Source organism: Lepidothrix coronata, unplaced genomic scaffold, assembly GCF_001604755.1.
Source record: "Lepidothrix coronata isolate B3197 unplaced genomic scaffold, Lepidothrix_coronata-1.0 Scaffold71, whole genome shotgun sequence".
Lineage (NCBI taxonomy): Eukaryota > Metazoa > Chordata > Aves > Passeriformes > Pipridae > Lepidothrix > Lepidothrix coronata.
Genome location: NW_016690251.1, coordinates 4,605,090 through 4,628,633, shown reverse-complemented (window position 1 = coordinate 4,628,633; position 23,544 = coordinate 4,605,090). Strand labels below are relative to the sequence as shown.

General features: G+C 38.5%; 1 protein-coding gene across 7 annotated transcripts in view; it reads right to left on the bottom strand.

Moving 5' to 3' along the window:
- Positions 1–23,544, bottom strand: part of KIF16B (kinesin family member 16B) — a 141,141-nt gene that overhangs the window by 4,474 nt on the left and 113,123 nt on the right. For 2 of the 7 annotated variants that reach the window (XM_017818932.1, XM_017818934.1), the window contains one exon: positions 11,771–11,854. In XM_017818932.1, coding sequence (XP_017674421.1) covers positions 11,771–11,854 — 84 coding nt within the window. The other 5 variants (XR_001875482.1, XR_001875483.1, XM_017818933.1 and 2 more) reach the window with 5 other exon arrangements.

The following is a 23,544-nucleotide window of genomic DNA, read 5'->3' as shown; positions in this document are numbered from 1 at the left end:
TCAGTGTGAGGGCACAGGACCCTGGAACTGTAACAGGGATGTAAAATGGGCAACTTACACATCAGTAGTGTTTGGTTGTTCAGGTTAAACACACACTCAGGAACTAGTTTAGAGTACAAAATAGAGCTTGAAAGGCGGGTTAAAAAAAAAAATAGGAAAAGCAGGATTCTGCCCTCTTAGAAGGCAATACAACTTGCACGCCCTTTAATTTAAAATTTATGACAGCTGTATCTGCAAATTTTAACTTTACAAGTGAAACAAAACTGTAGAAAGTGGTGTGAGGCCCAAAGGTTTTTCTTTCTTTACTTATCTGAGTAGTTTTCCTCCCTTTTAATTATGCAAATAGCAAAACGGCAACCATTTTAAAAGCTTATTAAAAATCATTTTAATAGGGTTCACCTTTTTAGCAATAGGCCAGTGTTCATCCTGAGCTCAATCCATCAGCACAGCAAAGTCATTCTAATGTTTTTTGCACTACTTCGTGATGTGGGAACCTCATAATTTTATACATTTCAATATAAAGCCATAACTTAATTTAAAGTTATTAAAGTTATTACAATCAAAAAGCTTTCTGAAATGTGGAATTCTTATCATCCTTTCAATTGTGGCATATTAAAGAGGAACTTAGTTCAGCGACATTGTTCTCCTAATCCATTACAAACAGCAATAGCCTCAGAGACCAATAGCAGAGCTTAGCAAGAATTGGATTTTTTCATTAAAATTTGGTGTGTTTAAAAACTCATCAACTCTGGTACTTGCAGAAAGCGAAAAAACTTTGAGCTTTTGCTTTCATACCGCTATTTCTAGCCATTCCCTCAAAAAAGTCAGTGTTTAAAATTCTTTAAAAGTTACATTTTACAGTTAGCATTAGAAATACCACCTGCTAATATATGCTAGAGCTGAAAGCACCAGAAACTTTAATAAGATAAACCTTACAAGGCTTTGGGGATTCTTTGAAACAATACCAAGTTTTCAGCACCTATACATCAATGTGACAGTCAAAAGCTCTACCACAAGGTCATCGAAGGTCACTGGTGGTAGAGGCAGGACTAATTAACTTGCTCATCTAACTTTAGCATAGGCTCCTCTCCCCCTTTAATATAGATGCTAGTTCCTCTCAGCACCAATCACATAATTATTCTGTTGACTAGTGCTAAGCACTGCAGGCTTTAAATCAGACTTTGATTTGAATTATTCATAGAGCAAAGCATAGGCAGGTATCACAGCTGTTTTCTATAGGATAGGAATCTGATTACCAAAAAAAAGAAACCAAACACCCCAAACCAGGCAGATTGAAACATATTCCTTGACTCTGAAAAACCATATTGTGCTGTAATTAGGTATTTGCAAAGTCAGATCTTCCTGAGGAAGACTGTACCTCAAAACAAGCAGACAGGCACATGCTTCGCTTCCAATCTGTGATCATAAAAATAAGGATCTGCTTAGAAGACAAGGCATGCAAAGGGAGCCCGATGGAATGCAGAAATGGGAGCGCATCTCCTCCTGCCTTTGTCTCCTAGAAAGTAATTGTTGGGCACAGCAAAGGAAAAATTAATATTTGGGGATCCTTCCCCAAATTAACCAACTTTCTCCATTTTAAACCTTTCCATTGATGTCCTGAAGAGAAAAAAATTACTTCCAGAGTCGTTTTTCAAAACTGCAGAAACGCCAGCTATTGTCACTAACTACAGCCTTTTGACAAAAACAAAGCTGGGCTGAAATGGTACTGACAGGTGATGGTGTCCCACGGAGGCTTCAGGTTGGCAAAGGGCCCTGTCTGGGGAGATGTTTTATACAGAACACAGTAAGAAAAATAGCATTCAAACTTCTCATTGGATCTACTACTTCCTTGTGTTTTGTTCTTTGCTCACTGGCAAAAGTCAGACACTGTACAGGGAGGTAAGTTAGTATTGGAGTGAAGAAGATATGAACCCTTACGAAAAGGGCTGCAAGCTAAGCCAGCTCTGCTTAATCCAGGACACACATCATATCTCCACCACCACACAGGACTGGATTATCTGGGTCAGGTGTGGAGGACAGGGAAGGCCATTAGCCACAATACAGGAAGTTCCTTTACAAACTGAATTCCAAGGGAGCAGGTTCTCTTATGCCAAATACCCTGACATTACAAGGTGTATTCAAGCTGTCCAAAGTGGGATGTTTTGTGCAGGCTCCTCCTGCAGTCTGCAAGGATAGCTCAGCCCTCCAGGTCACAAGTTGGTTCACCACAGTTAAGCTTCTCCCTTATGTCTGCTGCTCAAACCATCTGCCCTTCCCTCAGGGACCACCTAAGGCTAAACTTGCTAATCAGGAGTGAGTAATTGCCAGAATAATGCTCTCATAGCTCTCACGGTAGTTTCAGATCCATTTCTGGATTTATTAAATTTGAGCAAACAGGGAAAGAATTTGCAGATAGCAATAGTACAGAATATGAGGTGGCATTACTTTGGAGGACAGCACTCCAAAAGGATGGGGGACCATACATGGGCTACAACTAGTACCTTCACCTTCATCAATTCCAGATTCATATCAATTCTCCACTCACCAGACAGAACTTGCTCAGAAACATTCTGGTCTTCTGTGGGGTTTTCTTTTTTTTTTTTTTAATAAAGAAAACACAACGCTTCAATTCTTTTCCCCAACACCTTGACATATATTGCAAGATACCACAAAGCAGATTTGAGTAAAGTATGTGAGAGGAACAGCATGCGATATTCAATATCTCAAGTGATATTTCAGGCCCCTCAGGAAGCACCTAATGTCACCTCTGGATCCGCACACATTTATCTCTGCACACACCCTTAGGGTCATTCTGTGCAGCTGCGATTTCAGAGCAATGAGAAAAATACTTACTGCCTGGGAGACTACCTGGTGCCTGAAGGATCTTATTTCTGTGGAAAAATCTGGGAGACAAAGCTTCTAAAATTATGACAGGATCACCTGGACCAATTATCTTTTGCTGAAAGACCAGGATGGCTGGGTTCTCCTTACAAAAAACCAGCAGTACTAGACACTGTCAGAGTGTCTAGTGCAAAGCCTCCTTGAGGAGCCAGAGGTGACAAATATCTCCAGAACGTGTCTGTCCCACGTATCAGAGAACCTGCTTGAGTCACACATGACTTGCATAAGCACAAAGAGATTTCTCAGGAGAACAGACAGATTCACATGTTTGAAAATGACAAGTCACCACTGTGTTAAGTCATATACTAAAGGGGGGGGGGGTTTAATTGCTTCAGATTGACAGGCATTAATTAGGCTCATGGCTGGATAAACACAAGCTGAGAATAAAGGATTGGCTTGTTTTAATCAAACCCTTCCTGCTCACTTTGATTAGGTCTAATCAGAAGCAAGGCTGTTTACAGGTAATGCCTAGTAGTCAGCGAATAAATAAATAAATAAATAAATAGATTGATCGAGAACATCCCAGTCAGTATCATCTTACCCTGTGTGTTTGCATGTACAACCCCACCCCACACACCACCTTCCATCCCAAACAAATCCTACATTACAAGCATCTCTTAACAGAAATAATGCAAGTGTGGCAAATTATGCTAGGTTGGGGTTTTTGATTTACTAGCAAATATCTTGCCAATTTGACTGTGACACACATATGTAAGCTCTTAACTTGTTGGACTGAACTTGTTTCCTAAGAAGCTAGATGGGAGGAGGTGCGACTGCAAGCTTCTACCAAAAATGTAATGTAGCTCTTTTGTTAGTGAATTGATTTACCTACATAGTCCCCAAATATTAACATGGCTGTAAATGCTGGATCTATAAAACCAGAATTTTACTTTGAAAGCCGCTGCCGTTGTTGGAGCTACAAAGCTGAATGATGGAGACTTGACTTCTTGTCTCTGCAGTGGCACTAACACTGCAGAAGTCTGTGTTGGGGCTGGACTTTACCCAAAGCAGAGAGAGATGCAGCAATACCATACACAGCACGTTTAGAGGTACCTAAACGACTCTGGAACTAAGCAGGTAAGAATCAAGCTCTTTAACCAGACAAAATTCCATTTAAAAAACCCTAGAACTTACATTTTTATCCCCTTGAGAAAGTCTGTCTATGTTTTTCATGCACAGCATAATGCAGATTCCGTGAATCAGGGTTAGTTTCCTCCACAGCTGTACAGGTGAAAGCAGATTCTACCACTACATTTCCAGAAGTGTTTGACTGCCACTAAAACTTAACTTTACCCAAGGTGGTACTGAAATTTACTTGAATTCATACAACTTTTTGAATTTTCTTAATGTACGTGTATTCTGAGAGATGCCAGTTATGAATCAAGGTGAAATTGCTCTCCCAGGTTTTCAAAATCCAAACTATTCATTATACCTATTTGGAGCATTTTTCTGTGCAAGTCTGATGGCATGAGCACATTATGCTGAATTACTATTATGCCACATCAGTTGAATTAACTTCTGAAGACAGTCTACATCCCAAATTACAATCTTATTCTGACTGAAATTCATTTAAAATCCACAGGACTTCATATTTCTTACATCTGCATGCTAAAAGCTTATATTTATTGGCTTTAGGCAGCTCCGATCAAAACTGGATTGTAGGCTGGCAGGAAAGTGAAAAAAAAGGCAGCAAGGGCTATGATTTACAGGTGCTCTATCAGTGTGAGTTGTCTTCAGGAAGTGAGTGGCTGTATTGAAAAGGATCAAAACAGACCTGACTAGTGAAGGAAACCCATCTTTTCTCCAGAGCACAAGTCAAAACAAGTCCTGTCAAAATTTATTCAGAAAGAACAACAACAAGATTGAATTTACCACGCATCCCTGGGCCGGCAGTGACAGCGTGTCGTCTGCTGGAGCGGCCTTGGCGAACAGCTACCAAAGCACTTGACATGCATCACCCTCTGCTTCCTCTGGTGAAATCAGATGCTGGAGGATGACTGATGTGCTGGCTTTGAAAAGGGATAGCACCGAGTTCAATCCAGTGTCCTTGGCTAAGCACCCCCTTTATTCATCTGCCCACATCTGAATGTGGAGAGCCATTACTGGAGACCGAGATAAAGGTACACAACTTCAAAACTTGATTTGTAGGGGGATCTTGGGCAATTTATTCTGACCTGACAGCAAAACACATTAGATCTGGAGCTAAACTGGAGCTCAAACTATATGCTGTCACATATTCTAAATTTACTAAATCATGATAAACATACCTCCTTATTTCCTGATACTCTGAAATATCTAAAAAGGAAAGAAAAAAACAAATGCCTCCAAAGTGCAAATCCTGTTTAATTCTGGTTGCAATGGACATAAATATCTGATCTCAAAAGATCATTTTTGAGGTAGGGATATGAAGTTATACAGCTAAAGAAACACCAAAATTCTTGTCAAGGGGAATGTATATTATGCTAAGTTACCTATAGCAAACTCTGCAAAACGGGGTTTCAGACCTGATCTTGAATAACATCTTGAGTTGGAGCAAATGGGACCAAGAGGCTGCTTACGCTCATCATTCTTTCTGCATCCAATAGTTTGTTGGACCAGAGCTTAAAATTAACTCATCCAGAATATAACCCCAGGCTTTCACGCCTTCTAAACAATCATCTTTATCATCTGTTCCTATCATAAGAATAATGTCTTGTATTGCTGCGGGCCTGGCTGAGAGTCTACGGTATTTAATCAAAGTAACATTTTATTGGTATGGGATCAACTGCTGACCTACACAAAGTCCTAATTTCTGCTTCTTTGTATCTAGTGACTGTAATCAATACGTAAAATTAATTTTATTTATTCACTTTTTGAAGCCAACTGGGTCTTACAAAAGAAGAACCACCCAAAAAAGATTAAATGCTTCAGTGCTGAAAGCTGCAACTTTTTTGAGGGCTGATGCTTCAAAACCAGAAAAGCCATGAAGACTGACGGATGGGGACCCAACGTGTGGAATTGCTCTCAGATGGCTAAATGCAAAGTCTTACTGTCTGCAGGCAAGGCAAGACTTTAGTGTTGTTGCTGAAAAGCAGTTATTTTTGTTCTTAAATTTTTCAATGGTTACTAGAGATTATGAAAGGCACTTAGTATAGATTAACTGTACCTAACAGAAAATGATCTATGACATGGATTTCATTTAACTATCCATATAACTATGGATTTAATATATTGATATTCACAATATGGCCCAACCACACACCCTCTTATCATTGTGGATGCACCTGTGCTCTTTCCTTCCCTGCTCCCACTGCATCCCTATTCCTCTAGTGGGAAATTAAAACCATCACTCCAAGATATTGCATTCTGTAGTTCAGGCTATGGGTATGAAACAAGCCTCTCTAGGATTATCAAACAGCATTTGCAGCAGTTTACTTTTGCACTGGCAGTCATTTCTGGTGTGCATTCATGTCTGTAAAAAAAAAAAGAAGAGCTTTCTTTTATCTTCCAATGATTACCAAATGTATTCTGAACGCGTTCTGAAGTCCATCTCATCTAGATGCTGCTAAGAAAAGTACTTACAAATGGTCTATCAGAAGCAAACATTCAATCTGTAAGAGCCAGGCTGCTGAGTAGCTGCCTTTAAAGCTCCTTTTAAAAAGCTTTGGTATTAGGGATGCTGTTGTAAGCTGATACCCAAGTCTAATAATTTCTTTTCAATAATCACTTTGAACAAATATGTATATGGTAGCTTTGAAAAGTCTTTGTGACTGGAGTCAGAGAGGGCGGAAAAAAAAAATCAAACAGAAATGGTAACTTAAATCTCACTTGATTGGATTTTTGCAATAGAAACATCAATTGACCCGTAACTAGAATGAAGCAGTTTGTTAAACATATTAAGGGATGGCCCTGTGAAACAAAAGCCAGTGTGCCAGCAGGGATGTGCTAATGAAGTTCATACTCAATATTCAGATGATGAATCATCTAAAATCTCATTTAAATGTTTCTGTCCTCATGACTGCAAGGAAAACCTCAACGAATGAGGTCTCTGGCAGACTTGAATATTCTTTTGCCCAAATTTGTCAACAAGTATTTTAAGGGTTTTTTTATCCTCTGATGTTTCTTTTGCTGGTTGCCACCAAGGTGTTAATTTGAAAACTACTAAGACATTTAAATAATAAAAATGAATTCAAGTTCAACAAAAGGTGCTATTTTCATTATTTCCCGTTTTCCTTAAGTACCAGGTTCCTGGAGCCATTAAAATCCAGCAGACTCTCACTTTTAAAAGGGAAGGATGGCATGGCTAACTTTAGAGCGTTATACCAAAAATACCCTAGAAATTGTCACCTCCAAAGGAACTCGAGTGAAAACGCAAACTGAAAACCAAACAAAGGACTTGGCTTCTAAGGTAATCTACTTTTAGAAGGTTAATTTTGACTGAAGGTAACAGCAACATTTCAGCCAGTTCAGCGTCTACAATACTCTCCCCAGCCAGTGCTACAGACTGGACAGCAAAATTGAATTATGCAGCTCTTCCAAGATTTATTTCTGCCTCTTGCAGTAACACCTATCATTGAAATCCTCATCAGTAGACACCAGGAACTGAGGAAGTTAAGGACAATTGTATTATTAATTTTAAATAAATTGAGCACGTCTATTTTTTAAAGAGGTTCAAAGTACCAAGAACAAAGAAGAGGAGAGGCAATGCCAGGAAGATGTATGTGCTCCTCTACAAAACTTGACGTAGGCTCACCTTCCCAAACTGTCACAGGTTGACTTTCACTCCCTGAGCTCTGTAAGTGGCACCAAAAGGCAACACATGACTCCTACTGACTCTTGAAATGTCTGTTGATACCCCCCTGAAAAGCCCATTGGGGATTTTGCTTGCTCTCCTCTGCTGTCTGCAAACCAACCTGAGGAAATGCAGGCCTGGGAATAGGGAGAAGGAAACAGGGAACAGAGACAAGGAGACAGGCTGAGGCTTGGGAGAGTTTTTGTTTTACTTTAAGCAACCACCTGTTGGGATTTTGTAAGCATAGCAATTGCTTTTCCCTAAACACACTGGTGAGAGCAAGAGCAGTAAAGAAGGTCTAGTTGAGTGCATGACTGCAAGGCTTCTGACCAAGGAGTCAAGAAACACAACTCAATCTGCTATGTCAGCCTAGGCTCCTGCCCAGTTTTTCTGGCTGCACAATGGGAAAACAGGGCTAACAATAATGTTCATTACCACAACAAAGCATGAGTCTAAAAGAAGGAAAAAAAATAATCAGGGGAATCATACGATACAGAAATGCAGTATCCAAAGAAGCTGGGATTTCAGGAAAACTTCTTTTTACTGTCATTTACAGATCTAGCAACTCACTAAAGAAAAAAAGAGACTTTGCAGTTAAAACAGGAACACATACATTCAGTGACTCACTTATTTCTTGTGACAAGTGCTGCCTTTATGAAGTTTTTGCTTAAAAAATACGAAAAAAGGATATACATCATCTGAATTTACTTAAAAAAAAGGATCCTATACTCTTATCTACTGATTTCTAATTGCATGAAAGGACAGATACACACTAACTTCTGTTCATTAACTTTAATCAAAAGAATTCTTGGCTGTTTCATTTAAGGCGGATTTAATCAAGCAAGGTTGGCTCTGAAGTGAAATTATAGTCTTTAAACTGCGGAACAATTAATTTAGAGTTTTGCCCTGCAACAGGTCCCTGATGAAATTCTAAAGTAATAGATTGCAACGGGGTATTTTGGGTAGGTAATTTTAAATACAATTTAGGTGTTTTCTCTTCAGATGTATAGGGAAAAACCTTTGTGCAAACTTGCATATTATTTTTCCAAATCTCTATGGCAATGTAAGATACAGCTCAAAAGATCTGATATTATACCAACAAAGACCAAAGCAAAAGTGTTTACATTGCAACTACATATCATGCTGGAGATAAAAGATGACTTCTCAGCTTCACCTCATACAAAAATAATTCATGTAATGTGCATTCCTTAAAACAAGGCATTGTGAAGCTTTTTGGTTATCAAGCATTTGTATCAGCTAGGATAAATAAAAGAACGTAATGTTTTACATAAACTTTGTACTTACTGTGATTTAAAAATCACAATCCTGATAATTTGGGGCTTTCTGGATTCTTTTACTCCGAGTAATTTCATCTCCGTTATGACACAATATGCCCACTTCTAATCGCAGGTTGAAATAAGGTAACTCTATGTGTCAATCTCAAAACAAAGCAAACTCTACCACAGCCAGCCCCCCAATTACGGTTACAAGGCCAGCCCCCCAATTACATTTCAAGTATCACAAACCCCACTGCTGTTGTCAGCACTTTTTTCACTGTCGCAAGAACAGGAGAGGTGATGTGTAGAAAAAACTAAACTCTTCCTAAAGAAGAGTGTTCTTCAAAGAATGTTTTGGACAAATCTAATTCAGTGCAAGGAAAACTGCAGTTGCTCAGAGAGGACCTGGGGGAAGCACTGGACTAGCCAAAGCTACTTCAATCTAAAAAGTTCAGGAAAAATGAGATGAAGTCTGAGCCTATTGAAGATGTATAAATATCTAATGTAAAAACTGTAAGAGCAGAGTAATTTCTTTATCATCCACCACCAGGATAACAGCTCTACTAATGATCTTACAATACAGAATATTTGTTCAAACACTTATTGGACTGGTATTTGTCAAGCTGTCATTTATTTTTGGTCAATAAAGTCAGCTCAGAAGTTGAAAAATATTTGTGCTGGTCTGGAAGCTGGGCTTTGCCTTTTCTAAAAACGCTGTTTTAGTCATCAGCTCTTGACTAACCAAGTGGAATAACCAAACAAGCTTCTACACTCTACTACAGCCATATCAACACATCATCTGTGAGGCTTGAAAGAGATTGCAAAGGGTTTTCAGCAAATCAAGGTACAGGATCAGGTATGAAAGCCAGCTGAGCACAAGCCATGTTTCTCTTTGATACCAAGCTCTAACGCCCTCACCTTCTTCCTGATCAAATTCCCACATGAGAAATGTGCTGTGGTCCAGAGGCCAAGAAACTATGTCCCTCACAGAGGCAAAGCCATCCATTTACTACTTTCCAGTTAGCCACTGAAATGTGCTCAAGGTTCATACTGGACTGAAAGCCACGAGGCAGGAACAGCCAGCATTTTAAACAGAACTGGTGCCTGTGCCACCTTCCACTATCACAATGGAACTTCCACTTTTACAGCGCAACTCAAGATGTTCTTTGAGCCTTCGATGCATTCCATGACTTTGGAAACTATCACTGCTAGGTGGTTTCTCTCACTCTTCACCGAGGAGGCTGCAGCTATATGAGTTGAAACTTTCCAGCTGCTGGCAAAGCCACAGCAAACCACTGCGAAGAAAATATCACGATTAGAGATCTGGACATAAGGGGAACTTTGATCAGCTTGTTGCATTGAATTCCTCATGGCAAGGTTGTTAACATTTGCTTGGCTCCTCGTCCTCTTTATTTAACTTTCCCTTAGCCACAGGAGATCTTCAGTTCCTCAAAACTGAGTGATCTGTCAAGACTATTGAGTGGCATGGCCAAGTGGCATATGGCAAAATATATTCATGTGAACAATGGTCATATATCATTATGCTTGCAAAATATAAAGGTAATGAGGTTTTAATGACTGAATTTAGCTAAAATAGATACAATTTAATCTTAAGTTAAACCTGGCTATATAGAGAGCTGTAAGTACTACATGACTAGGATCAAAGCATCACTATGCACAGCAGTTTTAACATTAGAAACATTACAATAAAATCTGTTATTAAATCAATGAAAGGTCAGAAAGATTAAGGGATTAAATTTCTTACTGGTACAAAAAAATGCAAATTGAGTACTAGACTGGAATGTGGCCGTGTCTTTATGCCATATATTGAGGATGTGAAAGAGAAAAAAATTACATTTTATGCTCCATGTACAACAACCTCACATCAAAAGTCATTGGGAGGAGGTTTTGTTGGTAGATCAAAGAAAAGGTGAAGTACGTAGAAAAAATTCAAAACATGTAAGGGAAGATTCCAGTTGTAAGCAATTTAACTTTTATATTAATTTCTCTAAAGCTCTACTTAATGCTATTTTAGTTCTACAAAGAATATAATTCCTAATGACTTGCATGATCAAGTAATCCCCATGTGGCTACAATATAGTTGCAGGGTGTATAGTTTAGTCTTTGATCACGCCTCTTCTTCTTTCCCCAAACCCCACCTCCTGCCGCTGGGCTGCAATAAAACATGCATTAACATAGAAATATAAAGACCTAATGTGTGATAGGAGTTCAAAATTATGCAATCCACATGGCACTGCAGAACCAGCAAAATAACTCAAACCCTCAAACTCAATAACCTTGTCCACAATAAAATTAATTTTTAAAATTAATTGAAAGAAAAAGAATACATTCAGAAAGCTGGGTTACAAAATAAAACTCAGAGATGCCTAAATATCGCTTTCCTTCTGTCATGAGGTATTTGGATATAGTAACTATGATAAAATAAGTAAATCTTCAGCTAACAAATTGCATTTAAAATAGCAATATATTTTTTTAATCTTGTCTTGCACAGAGACCATCTGTCTACAGTGAACACTTACCTCACCCACCACCTTTCCCCCTTAAATAAATGTACCTCCTATGAATATCTTTAAAGAGTTGCTTTTTTTTTTTCTTAGAGTAGGAGTAATTTATTTTTTAAGAGATGTTTCATTACTTTGCAATCTACTGCTGCCATCTCCTGTGTTAAACGAGGCAGCAAGTAACTTAATACTTAAAGCAGGCTATTTAATGTTGACCATATGGGAACAGTTTCTGTTGGTCAGGCAGAGACTACTCCACCTAAACACATTACAAAAGCCTGTTAAAAAGCTGGCATTACCTCTAAGTGACTCCTTCGTTCTGCAATCACTCGTTCATCCTTGTTTCCAAAGAGCTTCTTTGGAGGGAATTCTAAAGTGGCAAGCTGGAAGACATTAAAGCATGAATCGGCATCAGAAGTGACAAGCTCAAATGAGAAAATCCTCTTTAAAGTACAAAGCAACTGGGAAGAAGAAAAAACCAAATACTCATGAGCTACACTATATGCTACTAGTAAATATCACATTATATGTTTCTACTGACATTAGCACCATCTTGTCTGTAGTTCTGCTAAGATAACAGTGTGTTTTGTCATCAATGAGTGACTGAAAGAAAAAATTTGGGAATTGGACTGCCACTGATTGCCCACATAAATATTAAAAATTTGCAATCTGAAGGTGATGTGATAGCATCAAATAGGAAGTAAGAAAGATCTCTGCAGGAATTCTGTGAATCTTAAAGGACTACATTCGGTCTCTTAAAAATTGTTGTCTCTAGCCGTGCTGTTGTGTAATTTGTTTGTTTTTTCTTATGTTCTACCATAAATGTAAGATCATTGGATCTAAGAACTACCACTGAAAACATGCTCTGGAAGATGGCATTGCTGGACTCCAGCTGACACCTGACCCGAACCTTTCACTGTGCCTTGAACTACCAGTTCTTCCCTCACAGCGAGGACAGGCTGAAACCAGGCACCTACACTGGGCTGGCAGCTACAATGATGGGGAATGGGACTCCTTGAGATGTAACTCAACTGGAGCCCAATCCCATTCAAATGTGCATCCACACTGGAAGCTCATAGCTTTAATTTCTGAAGAGAATCCACACAAGCATGCAAAATCCTATTTATCACATTGAAAATGAAAATCTTCCAGTGGCACAACTGCTAAAAACAAACATTCAGATATGTCCTTCTAGGAGTTCTTCCACAGAGATGTTCAAAGCCATGCCCTCATTTCTTTTTCCATCCTGTAGAAACTGTGGCAAGCAAAACTGGTAAGGGAGAGAGAGGGGGAGCTGTCTGCCCTTCTTGTACACCAACAAATAAAATGCTTGAACTAATTCCAGCCGGCTATATCTGGAAAACACACTAAAGACTCGAGAGCTGGTAACAAGTACCAATGAATTTGGTCTGCTAAGCCACTGCTGCTGGAACAATGCATGAGAAAGCAAGTCCTCTCCCCACAGTTTTTGTTTGCACTTAAAGCACATCAAACCCAATTTTTTCCCAGCACTCACTGTCTGAGACAGAAATATGCAACCTCCCATTGGCATTGCTGGAGTTGTTTTGCAGGCGAAAGCCCTGTGTAAAAACGCCTCCTGCGTGAATTCCCCTGGCTATTTGATGATATTGAACTAATAAAAAAGATGCATCATTTTCTAGTCTATCAGCACATACAGGACTGTAGAGAATTTACGGCTGGTTACAAAGAGCAGCAATATACTGAATTAAATGAGGAGCTCTATTATTAACATTGAACGTAAGCATCTTTAAAATACATAGGAATTCTGCAATACCAATAATTTATTCCCATTCTCTGGTTCAACTCCAACTTGGATAATTTTAAAGAAATAGCTAGACATCTTCAAAAGAGTGATTTAGAGATGAGGGGCACCAGAGGAGATGGAGAGATGTCTGCTCTGCATCAATCTTGCCAGCATGTCCCAATTATATTCCTCAAATTTCTCCAACCATATTCCATCTCAGTGTGTCTGCTTCTTCATGTTGGCAGGACAAGCAGTATGCAACCAAACAGCATCCTATAATTATGTCCTTGGGACTTATTTTCACTGCATTACTCACTTCTTCACCTATACAGGATTATAAGTGCTAATATTTTCATAAACTTCAAAATCCCACCCCTGCAGAAATTGTATTTTATTGAATAGTACTGCATCATTTCACTACCAGAAACAAGCAAGGTAAAACAATTACCACACAATCCCCTCTTGGCCCTAGGAAGATTGTTTTTATATTTATTTGCTAACAAATACTTTCGTTATAGAATTTTAAAATAGTGTCTGTTAAAAAACAATTTGCACAATGAACCTACTGCTACAACATCCTCAGACATACTCTGTAGAGTCAAAGCAAGGTCTTACAGCTAAAATCAGGAATGATTTCTTTATCTAAATCAAGTTTCACCTTAACAGGAATTTTGGGACTGATTCTACACAACTTTGGGCTGGGTAAATTGTATTCCTAATCTCTTAGCTTTCTGGATATATCTTAGGAGAAAAACAGTTGTATTTTCTAAAGCCACTAAGTTTTGCTAAACTCTCTCAAACCAAAGCAACTACTCACATGATTTTAATACTTCTAAACTCCCAAATCAGTACCATGCATAAATTTAATATGCAAGAGAAAGGCCTCAGCCAGTAAACTTGGATCTGAAACGTTCTAAGTCACAATATGTACCTAAACGAAAATCATAAGTTCACTGCAGGTCAAGACCTGGGGATCTGAATACTTTGTACATAATAAAAGCCACCATCCAGATCAGAACAACAATGTGCTGAACTATTCTTGACACAAACATGTAAGTTACTTATGTTTGTAATACACCTATGTGTATACAGAACATACCTATACATACATATATGTCACTGGGAAAGATTTTTCTTGTTACAAAGGACTGATCATCTACTGCAGTCAGCATTTTTACTGGGCCAGTTACAGAAGGCCTAGGCCTTTGGGCCCGCTGGAACATTCCTGTGTCTCACACTTTCCCAAGGGTCTCCTGGCTCCTCTTTAACTAAATGATTGGCAAATGGCCATCTCACAAATAAAATATGGAGACCATATCTGTCATACAACAGATGACCACCCAGCCATAGGATAGAAAATCCTCCAGCCATATTTCATCATCACTTCAGCAACTCAGTTATTCCGATGGGCTCTACACCACTACATGCCAAGAGTATAATCCCTACCAAAATGAAAAAGAGACATTCAAAACTCTGCAGGCTTGAGTTTCAGGCTGTACAAACACTTAATCCAGACATCACAGCACCAGTTCCCACCTACTTCTCAGCTTGAAAATGTAAATTATGCAGTCCTCTATGTGACTGAAATGTCACTGTAAAAGGAAGCTGGTCTATTGTACTATATTTATATAAAAATACTCTATTACTATAATTACCAAAGGTAGTGTGCTTATATATAGACACCATGGATCTTTGTCACTTTGACTCAAAATTATTCCTTTAATGTGTAGAAAAATGTGTCGGTGCAAGAGTCCCACAAATATACAGTGATGATAAAACATTCTCACCTCATCATAACTTTGGTTTATAAAAAAAAGAAATGGAAGAAAGTCCAGCAATACAAATACACTGAAGTAATGATAAATGTTATGATAATGGTCTATAAAAATTCTCTGTCCTAATGTATTATTTGATATACAGACTCTGAATGTAATTGTGTGAGATTCAGAAAAGCAATGATTCAATAGAATTTTGAGGTTTATTTAAAATACCTGACTCATTTAAGCTGAAGTGCAGTAGCAAATATTTCAATAAATTCAGATTTTATTGTTAGTAATGCTACAGCACCTTTAAGAAACTACACTGTAACTTCAGACGAGATAACCACTGCTACAGGTTAATGCACACAGCACAGTGTGTGACTGAGATGCTTTTGTTCTGGCACTGAAATATGTAAGAGATCTGCAGGTGTGGATTTTGCACCTAGATGTTTGTCTTGGCTCCAACACTGTAAGAGAATTTCACACCATCCAGATTCAGGAGTATAAATTATTCTTTTAGAATTAAATAGTTGTGTATCCTCTTGCTCAAATTAATTCTTCAAGGGTCACACCTTGATTACGAGATGAACGTTTTGCAGCAATGCAAGGCTTAACAGTGGGACTTTACAGGTAGCAAGATAAATTATTCTTCTTCCATGAAATTTCTGAAGCACACCCCTCCCCTCCCTGTCCCCCTTGCTGCAGTGGCAATGGAAGCGTTTGGCAGGCAGTCCTTTTCAGCAGGGATGTTTTGTCGTTTTCTAAAGCTTCTGATGAGGTGATGTGTTTTCTGCCCGGGGAAATTAAGAGGCATATTCCGCAGCCTGACAGGAAGAGAGGGCTTGAATGATTTCCTGCGAAGCTCATGTATGTAGCGTGCAAGATTTCTAATTTTTATTTTGGCTGCAGAAGTATTTCCCTACTACACTTAATTATAGCATCGCTGCAACTCAAACTCCATTATATCCATAGGAGTGTGCACATATACCATGGGCAAGGCTGGGACTACTCTTGGACCCAAAAGGCAAGGCCAGAAAATATATTTTAAAATAGTACACAGACACCTCAAGACTGCATATCAGCATGCCTAATGTCTTTTAGACATTAAACTTTACGGCTAATGATGTTTATCCTATTTGGCAATCGTTGCTAGGCAGTAGCAGTCTTAGGGAGAGGCAAACAGTCATTTGCAATTTACTCCCTAATTTCTTTATAATAAATAAAGGCTGTGTTTTATTTCTGGGTCTTGTATTACTTGGGGGCATGTTATTTGTCTGTGTCTCAGCAATCTTATCTGTAAGAAACAATGCTTACCTGCCACAGTGGACTATTGGTGAGTTAGTACAGTCAAGTTTAGACAGTGCTGGGTCCAGTCCTCAAGGGGAAGGTGCTTCATAGCCAGTAAGCACTATTCTAGTAAATGTAAGACAGCTGAATGTATTCCTCTACTTCTCCCACATTCCAGCCAGGATACTGGTTTTAATAAGGTTTTCAGCAGGCATTTAATGCTGGTAAGAGCAGATGGCAGAACAGCAAGTGACCCTTTTTTTAGTCACCTATTTTACATTATGATTCTGGGAACAACATACTCTTTTAAAATGAAACCATACTTCATAGCCTTCAACTACTGAGCCCCAGGGAGAGATGCAAATTTGGAGACTAGTCTTTTGGAAACCAAGAGTGCAAATGAAGGCTCCAAATACCACAAAAGGCTCTGCCTGGGATGGGGTCCACTCTCATTTCAGGGCCTTTAGAAAAAACAAAGCCAGCAGCATTTGAAGGGTGTCCTTTAATTTCTCTTATATTCAGTTGGAGACTCTTCACTGACATTATATCTGCTTGGAGACCTGCTGGATTTAATTCAGTTCAGGGGTTTTATGGTACAGTGGAACAGAATATGTTAATAAAAAGTTTTGTACAGTACTTTGCAGATGATATTTCAATATACAGTGGACCAAAGTCAAATACCACATAATACAGTCATGTAGGCTTGTCACTTCTGAAGCATGAAATTGTTCCAAGTGTTACGCTCCCTAAACATTAAAAAAGTGCCATTTTCCAACATCAAGCAAAAATCTACAGGATTGAAACATCTCATTATTTCTGGCCAGTATAGTCTGTGTTTTAGTGCCTACAATATGGTAAAAGTTTTTTTTTTTTTAAGAAGAAAAACAGGGCAGACATTGATGGAGGCTGAGTCATCTTTAATCTTTCATCCCAAATTCTCTTTGTACTTCAATGTTTTGATATATTTAAATGGGGGGGAAAAGGGGAAAAAGAGAAAATTAAGGAAATGCTAACTATTAAATTAAAAAGTCAGTCTTCTTTAACTCTCATGTTACTTTTAAACTCTGAATTTTCTCATTTTTCAAAGAGTATGTGTGACTTTTGATCCTTTGTACCAGAAATCTCTGTCACAAATGAGAAAAATCAAAGAAGAGAATGTGGCACGATTTTGCAGCCAGTGTGGCTGCACCTGACTTGATTTTGCAGGGAGTAATGAAAGAAAAAAACTGTCCTACTTTTACTTTTTGAAGTTTAAACAAAGTAACTTAAGCCTCAACTTCTCAAGATGTACTAAGACTCCCAGAGTCTAAAGAAATTGCAGAAATTGCAGTATTCTTAACCAGGAACCAAGTATTTAGGGATTTGACAACAAGGTAGGGAAAAAAAAAAAAGCTGAACTTCTATATTTTTACTTGTATTTTGGCTGAAATAAACCACCTTTTCTATAGAATTTCGTAAGAGAGCATTAGGCAAAGGTAAAAAGTTAACAATGAATAAAGGCCACTTTACTAATTCTGAAAAAAATCAAATGGAAATCAAAGGTAAGTCATTTGAACATATACTATCCACTAAAAAATAAACCAACAAAATCACTTATAAAAACACCTATTTTCAGCAGATATAGCTCCAACTATTTAAAGCTGAATGAGGAAAGCTCTAAACTTATTCTCCTTTAAAAAAAAAAAAGTAACATAGTCCTTCACCACCTGCTCCCCCAAAATGTATGCTATAGGTAAGTGATGCCCTCAGAGGACAGAAAAATTAAAGCCAGTATTTTTCATTATCAACTAATCAAGGACAGGGAATATCCAGGGGATTATTTTCTGGATAGTCAGTTTGTCACCTACTTTTCCATTTCTAATATTTTCTCTTTACTTTTTCCATCTCTTCATGTTCTTTCCGCGCTTTCCAGCTTCCCAACTTGTCTCTATTTTAATGTTATGCTTCCCTCCATTCCTGCATGACCTACCTAATTCTTTATCTTACTCCACTGGGCCATTTGCCATCCTTTCTCCCTGCTATCTGCCAGAAGGGGAAAGGGATTTGATATTCTCAAAAGCAGCATATCCAAGGAACCAAGGATCAGCCAAAGCTCTGAGGTGGACCCATGTCAGCCTTCTAATGGAGCGAGCTCCCTGGAGAAGGCTGAACAGCTTTTAAGCAGCAACAAAAGTCACAATTTATTATAACAAACAAACAAGGACAATTAACCTCCTAAACCAAGGAAAACTCAAGTGACCAGGAAATAGAACAGGAAAAAGGATGTAAACAATGTTTCTCCTACGTTCAGGATCCCTGCAGAGGGGTGCCTGATAGCAGCCTAACATGGTCAGCCCTTCACTGTCTTTGAGGGAAGCAGACTCTGCTCCCAAGGTCTTTGCAGTGTTTCTGAGACCTGAGGAGCTGCTCAAGGCTCATCCCTGCTGTCTCTCAGCTCCTCCATCAGAGCTGCAAGCTTACAGCTTTCTGTCGTCTCTCCTTGCTGCTACAACAGGTACCAGTGCCCAGATCTCACTCAAACACGCACAGGGGAACGAGCATCTCCCTCCTTCCTTGTGGGAGTCTACTCTGACAAAATCCTAAATAAACTGGTCAGCAAATGCAAGAGAGACCACATTGCAGTGATGTACTGGAGTTTTGGGGTTGGTTTTTTTTTTTAATGTTTTTTTTTTTCCCCTCGGTATTTCCTGAATACAAAATACGCCACAACTTGGTTTCCAGTCCCTTTATGGCATAGCCCTTTCTCTAAGAGAAAACTGTTTTGCCCCATGTACATAAGAATACTCTTTCTTCCTGCTATCCATCCTTTTTGCTCTGTGTCGAAGGGTTACTTGACCACACAACTGGTTTAACCTTTGCATTTCTGCTTGGCAGGGACAACTCCTGGTTGGCACATTGCTTTTTGTCTGGCCTCTTGTGTCAGCAGACCAGTGAGCCAGGTCTACTTTATCCCCTCCAGAACACATTCCATTGAGGCCAGAGTGCATTGGAGACCTTTCTAGGGTTAACCTGCCAGGCAAGCAATTCTGCCACTTCCCCACTGTACACAGACTGGCTACAATTCCTTGCTTTTTCCTGTTTATCTCTCTGGAACATCACCCATATATAAATAGGTACCTTCTCCATATAATTCCCCTGCAATACGGGCGCTAAGACATGCCAAGAAGAACTTACATCTCCTCCCATAAATAAATATATGCAGTTCTGTTGTGAGTCCCCTCAAAGTCAGGATGCTGTGACTAACCTCTACACACCATCATCTCTGTATTCACCAATAAATGAGCATCTTCTCAGGATGCACAAGCTCTCACAGCTCTGCTGTCTCTATTTTTGGGTAATTCTCTTTGAATTTTTTGTTCTCTTTAAGATTTTTTGTCAGTTCTCTTCCTCAGACAGGCATAATTGTTTCTCCAAAGAACACCTCAACTCTGAAAAGGGACAAAAAACACAAAAGAAGAAATTCACCCCTGAACCACCCTGCAACCTCCCTCTGATGATGCAAAATGACCAAATAGGATTAGACACCAGAGATTTCTCAGTGTCTTTGAATGGTGCCCACCTGCCCATTAAACAATCACCTGTAATTATCACAAACGTTTGAGAGTTCTCATATCCAAGTTCCTCCTTTAAACCAGCAAGATTAAGTCTGACCTAGACTTAACCTGCATTTTTGGAGCTATGGTGAGATGTGGAAGCCAGGGTTTATTGTGTCATTTTAAGTCCATTTAGTCTGTCTCCTGCTACTGAGAAAAATCAAATTAACTTCAGCCAAAAAAGTTACCTTGCATTACAGGAGTGTTTTTCTTTTCCTTAAAGCAAATTCTAGGCTACTCAGAATAATAGCATAACAAAATTGAGCCATAAACAATGGTCAATATAATATTTGACAAATTACTTCATTGTTTTTTCCATTATAAGCACTACAATAGCATTTAAATACAGAGTAACTATAAAAATGAGCCATAGGATGTAACAAAATTCATGCAAACCTTGCACATTTCTATAAAATTATGCAGTTTGAGGATTTTCATCTCTTTTATAAAACTCAGAAACTAATATAGCCAAGGCATCTTTCTACATATAAATTGCTACCTGCATAGCTCCAGGATTATCAGCCAAGGAAAGAGAGACATAAACTGGCCCAAATGGCAAAGAAAGTATTTTAAGTTTCCTATTCAGGCTGTAGAAAGGCAGAATAAGATGGTGCAGAACCAGCATAGACCAATTAAAAGACAGAATTACCTCAGAGGTAAACCAGTCAAAACCAAATAAAAATAATTAAATATGAGTTGTAGATGTGTTTGGAAAAAAAATGAAAAAATTTTAACATAGCATGTCCTTGCAATCTTGATTTTGCTCTCTTGTTCATCTATCCCTTGCCCCAAGACAGAACTCTCTTGTGGAAAAATATCCGTATCGCATGGCAGATCATGGTCTAAGACAAGGGTATGTGCTGACCTAGAGAGTCTATGGACAAGTTTAACACATACTCTCTACACTTTTAGGTCATGATTTTGCCAACTAAACATTATTTTTTTCATGCAGTCTCAGGTTATGGTGCTTGGATAGTTCTTTAAAGAAATGATAACAACTGCTGGGTTTGCAAGGTCGTGCCTTCAAAGCTCAACACATTAATCAATCTTCATCAAGGTGTGACTCAAACTCCACTTCTCAAAAAGAAGGTAAAAAAAGTGATTTTCTGGAGCTCTCCTCAGGGTTTATTTTCCTTTCAAAAATGATTTGGGATTTGATTAATTATCTTCCTGCTGGGATTTCCGGCAAGGTCAAGGCAGTCCCTGCAACAGCACAAGTGGGCCATGTATCAACCACTACCTTTGCTGTGGCTGCCTTGCCCCATGGTGGCTAGGGGCCCACTTTGACTGAAGCTGAGAAGTCACAATATCATTTGACTTAAGCAACAGAAACGCTTCAGAGGAGAGGATTCACCGCAGCAGTTTTAACAGCTCTTCCCCAAAATGATTTGCTTGTTGCACATGAGCTCATCTCAGTGACATCTGGCAGCGTTTATGAAACATCCCCGTCTCGTGTGGCTGACTGACGCCATAAATTTCAGTCACCCTTGCCTTTGACAAATGCTAATAATGAAAACTCATCAAGGAGCAGCAATAATTTCTACTGCTGACTAGACGGATGCCTTTCTGACTACTCAAAATTAATGGCACATCTCAGGGTCTTAAAGAACAGCTGTCACAGAGAAATACACCTGCAAACAAACATGCAGCACGCCTCTAAGTGTGATTCGTTATGAGATATAAAGTGGTCACTCTCACAACAAACTGGACTGATTACAAGAAGTCAGGCAGCCTTCTGCGTCATTTAAAATGATAAAACCAGAGAAAAGGCAGTGCAAGTACACAAATGGAAAGCTTAAAAAGAACTGCTTAGTTCCCCCTCCAACAGTAATTTATAGTCACATAGGTTATATATAATTTTTCACTTATGTCTAGTCTTACAGACTTTAGAATTAGCTGCTTTATCACAGAATTAAAAACTATCTGTGAGCTTTATACAAATCTGGTATTTTCTTTCCACTATTACTGTTGTCAGTAGGTAAAGCTTAAAATGACAGATAACTAATTAAATGTAATAAACTTCAAAGATGTATTTTCAGGAGCTTTCTTGGCAAAGGATTTTGAATGTTTAGGGCAGAAAAAGTAACTATGGAGACAGAAATATCACTGTTACTAACAGTTCCAGGAGCAATACCCTGCTCTTGAGGTCTTGAGTGCTGCTCTTGAGGTCCCAGAGTCAGGGTGGCGGGTGAGAATAGGTATTTTTTTCAATAAAATCCAATTTTTCCATAAAATGTCTTGATTGAGCACTTGAAGATAAATGCTTCTAAAGGAAGACCTATGTATATACCACATACATAGGGAAAGCTCGAAGACACACTCCAAGAAAATTCCATGGTATTGAAGTCAACCTCATTACTTAGGGCAGGGGAGAGAACAGGGATGTGTTTAACTGTTGCAAGTATTAGGGTTTGGATTACACGTCAGTAATTTCACAATTTCCATCTATCAGATGCCTTCTAGAAGGCTATAATGTTTGTCCCCAACAAGCACTACTTCACTGAGTCTGTGTACAAGTGATGCTGCTCCACCTACATAAGTTTCAGTAACCCAGGAAAGCAGGGGAAAGCTAAAAGACCATATTAATTTTTTATTATTTTTTTTTACAGCATCTTTACAATGAGTTATAGCACATAAGAGCCTTCAGGTACAATCAAAATGGAAATTATGCTACTCTACCTGTGTAAATAAAACCCTGCAAAATAGTAATTTGCAATTACTTTTCAATACTGGTACTAACAAAAAACTGAACTTAAAAGTAAAGGTATCCCTATTTATTCCCCAATTTAAAAATAAAAATAAATTCAGAGTTAGATTTGAACGTACAGTGAGTAATTTAAGGATTCAAAAAACTGCTAAAGCTCTGCTGCAATTTTTCCCATAAAGGACATAACAAGACTAGGACATGCAGTGTTCAGAAGCAGTTTGAAAGAAATTCAAAGTATTTCATGGAAAATACAGAGTGTACACTCAAACAGCCTCAGAGAACCTGCACTGCTGACAGCATTGCACAGCACAAATCATTAAAGTATCATTAATACCCAGCAGTACCTAGAGCTAAATAGGAGAGAAAATATAATAAATTCAATAGATAAGAAATTGTCCAAACAAAACTCTGTACCTTTAATTCATTTTATTAGTCACAGCATTTTAACCATTTATAGACAATAATGAATTAATTGAATATTTTAACACAATGTCCCATGAGAAGTGTGCTTTTTCATCTCACTCTCACTCACACCAGCATTCCCATATTGAATTTTGTTTTTCAGACATGGCCAGAGAGCTTGCCCTCCAAAACTATTATTCCTGGCTTTGGTTCTGAAATATGTCCTACAGTAAACTAGACAACATCCTCTGCTTTCAGTCTTCTCTTGACATCTTCAATTCTATACCTGCAGCTCAATATTTTTGCTGACAGTCACTGCTTCTTTATGTTTATTTTCATATTAAACCATGAGAGATTGTATTTTATTGATTTTTGTCATGCAGGGATGTCTAATAAATTTTGTGGCTTGAGCTTTCTTGCTTTAGGCTCTTTAGAGGGATAGACAATTCTCTCTTGTAAAATGGAGCCTTCTGTATGTTGTGTGTTGCAGAGAGAGATGGTAGAAGACCTTCACACATTTTTTTTTAATATATTTACACTGCAGCAGTCAAGAAAACAT